The sequence below is a fragment of the Monoraphidium neglectum genome, assembly GCF_000611645.1.
Source record: "Monoraphidium neglectum strain SAG 48.87 unplaced genomic scaffold scaffold03730, whole genome shotgun sequence".
Classification (NCBI taxonomy): Eukaryota; Viridiplantae; Chlorophyta; class Chlorophyceae; order Sphaeropleales; family Selenastraceae; genus Monoraphidium; species Monoraphidium neglectum.
Window position 1 is genome coordinate 1 of NW_014009899.1, and position 4,582 is coordinate 4,582.

A 4,582-nucleotide genomic window follows, 5' to 3' on the forward strand; every position below is an offset into this window, starting at 1 on the left:
TTCACACACGACCCACACACACACGCGCACGCACACAGGCGCCTCACGTGGCAGAGCGACGACCTGTGCGCCCACGGCCCCATTTTGGAGTGCTTCACGCGCTTCACCAGCCTGCGCTCCCTGGCCCTCGGCTGCACGCGCCGCACCATGGAGCTCACAGTGGGCCGCGACTTCGGGGCGGCGTTCAGGGAGGCCTGCCCCTACCTCGACCTCGCCTTCATAAACGCCTGAGAGGTCGCCTTGATACGCGCCTGAGGCATCGCCTTCATGAACGCGTGGGGCATCGCCCTCCACAAGCGCCTGAGGCATCGCTTTTATAGGTGCCTGAAGGAATCAAGCGAAGCCGGCGGCGGTGCGTCGCTGCTGCTGAGTCGGACGTGCTGCTGAGTCGGACGTGCCACGCGCGCTGCTGTGCTGTCGGCGAGCAGCCTGCTCGCTTGTCCGGCTGGCACGGAGCGGCTGTATTTCCGCGCGCTCCCTTTGCTAGTAGTGCGGCCCGCTGCCTGCTGTACCACCAGGGCACCCCTACAGCGCAATGGCCCGCGGCTGTGGGTCTCACACTTTGCGCCGGGCGGCCCCTCAAGCAATGTCCAGAGGCTTTACGTGGCGGGTTTTGCAGTCGAGTGGTTTTTGTTTTCGGCCCTTTCATCCACACATGCGCTCTGTTTCGCCGCCCCTCCACGTTATAAGGGGCGCTTTTGCCGCCACCATCGGGCGTTGCCGTGCCCATGAGTGTGATGGGGCTTCCTGCACGCGGGCAAACGCGGGGCCAGCAGGTGGCTGGCTGCTGTCACGTCCAAGAATGGGCTAGCCTTTGGTCTGCGTGCCAAGCAAGTCACCGCCTATCGAAGGAGGGCGGGCGATCCATACACATCCCCACACAACACAGTGCTGAGACCGCACCATATGTTGCGTGCGCTGTGCCTCTGTGCGCCACATCAGAACTTGGCGTGTGCCCATCTTGACTGTACCACCACAACAGAACGCACTGATGCACGCACGCTGCCTGCTGGCCTGTTCCACCCCTTGGCGTGCTGCTGCCTGCGTGCAGTACTATTTATGAGCTTGTAGGTTGATCGCCACTGTACGTGTGGCTGTAGGCCCGCCGCTTATCCGCCTGCACACACTCCATGTACCAATGTCCCCCTCGACCCCAATGAGTAAGCCGTGCATGTCCTGCATGCAGCTGGGTTGTTTACCCGGCGGGCCTGACGCCGCCGCTGAGAGCCATGCAGGGCGCAACCTGGCCAGGCGGTGCGGCGGGCCCTGTGGCCGAATGTGCATGCAATCCATGCATAAGCCGGTTTAGCTTGGTGGATATTCCCTGGCTGAGGTGCAACGTGTCGCGTGCCTCGAAAGGCTCCCGGCCTTTGGTCAAAGCGTGCACAACCCTACCCGCCCGCAGCGGCTTGCAGGCCATGAACTGCGTGCGACAAGAGCGTATCTTTTGGCTTCAAGGCAGCAGCATAACTACAGCATTGATGAGCGCGCCCCCCAGCTCCCAAGGCGAGCCTCTCAATCAATAAAGAGACAGGGTCGGTCAAGCGAGCTCCTTGGGCAGCTCATGGTGCGCATGTGCGGCATGATCATATCTGACAACTGGCGTTTTATTGGCTGAATACATCTCATAGTGGACAAAAGCTGTTGAAAAATCCACTCGCGAGTGTCACTCGCCACAGTGCAGCTTGGTGCGCCACAAGCACGTGCAGGGATTGGAAGCTTTAGCTGCTCATTGAGGTCGTCGTGTGATTTCATTGATATTGCATTGACCACCGCGGACGCTGGGCCCTCGCTGACCACTAGGGCGAGATCTGTTCAACGCTGCACGGGTGAGGTCTGCGGGACTACTGCGTCCGCAACCAGCCGGCGCGAACCCTCCGATCGATAGTCATTGGCGTGTTGCTTTCGGGCGGGGCACCGCAGCATGCCCTGCAAACACAGGCGTGGTGGTCGGCGCTGCGTCCGCGGCGGCCGCGCCTGGCGCCCATGCACAACCCTGGGCGAAATGACCCTGTGCCGCACGCACGCCAGGGGCAAGCAACGCGCGCCAATATGAAGACAAAGGCGCACTTTTTCCCGAATCTGGACCTTTCCACGATCCTGGAGCCTGAGGAGGCCTGGGACCACAGATATGCGTGCACCAAGGTGCGAGGGCCCCCCCCCCCCGCCCAAACACATGCGCAGCGACGCAAACGGGCAGCGGCCCAGATGCCAAAAACCACGCTGCAAGAGGCACAGCATGAATGCGAATCCTCATGCAGATGCTGAGGGCGCAGGCCCAGGGCGACGGCGTTGCAGCGGCAGCCGTCGCCGCGTCTGAGCGCCTTCGCCGTCGGCCCTGCCCGCGCCGCCGCCTGTGATGCAAATGCAAACGCAAATTCCGATTCCCATCATTTCCTGCTGCTGCTCGTCCCACAGATCATCGCCACGATTGGCCCTTCATGCCAAAGTGTGGACACGCTGGTCAAAATGCTCGAGGTGCGCGCCACGGCCGTGGGCGCGGCGGCGACAGCACACCTGGGCAGCCCAGCAACGCAGCCGCGCCCAATGCTGACTCAAATCCTTGAAATCCCGTATGTGTGGCAGCACATACTGTGGCGAAACTCCTCAATCTTGCGCGCTGATGCAAGTATGACGCCAGCTTGAGGTGCTGACCGCGTGGGTGTGGGGCCTCGCACTGTGCCACCGCTGCCGCCGCCGCCGGGCCGCAGGCCGGCATGTCTGCCGCACGCGTGGACCTGACCTGGGGCCCCATTGAGTACCACAGGAAGAGCCTGGACAACCTGCAGGTGGGGGGCAAGGTGGCCTGGAGGTGTCTGCGAGGATGCGGCTCCGGATGGCGTGAATGGAACGCGGCCCTGGCTGCGGCCCAGCTGCCGCCAGCCAGCGAATGACCGTTTTTTGGTGGCAGGCGCAGCGGCCGCCCCGGTCCCGAGCTCCACGGCAGCTCCGCGGCTCCGGCCCCTCGTGCCTGCATTGCCCCCTCTGACGCCCCCGACCCGCGCCGCGCCCGATCCTGACGGCCGGCCCCTGCAGGAGGCGATGCGTCTGACGCGCAGGATGTGCGCCATCGTGCTGGACACCCTGGGGCGCGAGGTCATGATACGGCGGCCCTTCAGGTGTGAAGGGGCGCGGCAGAGGGGCAGGGGTAAGGGCGTGATGTGACGTCATGTGATGTCATGTGGAGAGTTGCGGTATGATTTGGGGCCGAGAGGTGGTAGGGGTTGGGGGGGCGCCCTGCTGGTTGATTGGATGCCGTGTGGGGGCGGGGTTGGCTCCTAGGTTGGGTGGCTGCAGGACGGGCGCCAGCCTGGAGGCAGGGAGGGCGGCGGGCACCTAGTCAGCGGTCGCCTTGGTCTGCGACAGCCGCCGCTCGTTCGAGGGGGCGTATTGAGCTCCCACCCTCAGCACAGCAGCAGTCAGCCACCCAGCCCACTGCTCATGAGATAACCTCAACCCACCCCACCCCCGCCGCCCCAACGTTGGTGACGCCTTAACCCCCAGGATCGACGAGGACGGGTGGCCCACCCAGGCCGGGCAGGAGATCAACGTGGTGGCGGGGCAGAAGCTCACACTCACTACGCGCGGTGAGGCACGGCGCGGGGCGCGCGCAACGCGGCCGGCGGTGGGCGTGGTCCCTGCGACTTCGCACACGAGCGCCTTGGCCGCTCCCCTGGGCCCCTGCCAAATGCGCTGCTAAGGATGCGTCACCCCAAAACTCAACAGCCCCACAAAAGGCCCTGTTTCACGCCTTCGCTCGCGCCTTCCCCTCTACAAACACACACACACACACACACACACACACACACACACACACACAAACTCACAAGCACATACACACATCCACTTGCATGCCCCCACCCCAACCTCTCCAGATGTGGAGTGCACCAGCACGGAGCTGCCCGTGACCTACACCCGCTTCGCCGACATGGTGGAGCCCGGGGACAGCATCTACCTGGGACGCTACCTCGTGTCGGGCGCAGACAGCGCCTCCCTGTACCTCAAGGTGAGGGCGCTGGTCTGTGATCTGTGTGACGTTCACCTCAACCTCAAATATGCTGCGCAGGCAGCCGTGTTGGGTGCGGCACCTGTGTGTCTTCTGTATGTTTCCTGGGCCGGGGGCGCGTGGTGCTGGTTTCGGCGTCAAGGGACTGTTGTGCAGGGGTGTGCAAAGTTCGACGCAGGAAGGGGCAGGCGCAGGGAGCCGATCGGGGGTGTGAGCGCGTGCAGTGTTGCGCGGCTTGCAATCAGAAGATATCCCGTGGGTGCGCTTGTGATGTGACGCTACGAGGTATCCGCAAGGAGCCAATTCCTCCGGCCCCAGCCTCAAGAGCACCTGACCTTGGTCCACAAACTGACGCCGAGCTTTGTGGGTGTGCTGCTTTGCCTGCTGTGATGCCCTCCGGCTGCCCTGACCACCCGATCACCCCTTTTGCTCCCTCCATTCCCTGCAAAAACAATTTAAATATAAAAAGGTGGAGGAGGTGGTGGACGGCACCGACGTAATCTGCAGCGCGCAGAACGCGGCGCTGCTGGACGGCCTGCTCACGCTGTTCCATGTGGAGCGCAGCAGGTGGGAGCC

General features: G+C 63.6%; 2 protein-coding genes across 2 annotated transcripts in view; both read left to right on the forward strand.

The window, feature by feature from the left end:
- Positions 1 to 38: 38 nt before the first annotated feature.
- MNEG_13278 (hypothetical protein) lies at positions 39 to 231 on the forward strand (the record flags this gene model as incomplete). Its single annotated transcript, XM_014038249.1, has 1 exon — positions 39 to 231. A coding segment is annotated over one exon (193 nt), but the record flags the coding sequence as incomplete, so codon positions are not given.
- A 1,821-nt stretch (positions 232 to 2,052) lies between these two features.
- MNEG_13279 (hypothetical protein) overlaps positions 2,053 to 4,582 on the forward strand; it is a gene marked incomplete at both ends in the record, with an annotated part of 3,746 nt that continues 1,216 nt past the window's right edge. Inside the window, 7 exons of the mRNA XM_014038250.1 lie at positions 2,053 to 2,145; positions 2,419 to 2,478; positions 2,712 to 2,789; positions 3,037 to 3,119; positions 3,505 to 3,587; positions 3,876 to 4,006; positions 4,476 to 4,573. Coding sequence (XP_013893704.1) covers positions 2,053 to 2,145; positions 2,419 to 2,478; positions 2,712 to 2,789; positions 3,037 to 3,119; positions 3,505 to 3,587; positions 3,876 to 4,006; positions 4,476 to 4,573 — 626 coding nt within the window. The remainder of the gene's footprint in view (positions 2,146 to 2,418; positions 2,479 to 2,711; positions 2,790 to 3,036; positions 3,120 to 3,504; positions 3,588 to 3,875; positions 4,007 to 4,475; positions 4,574 to 4,582) is intronic.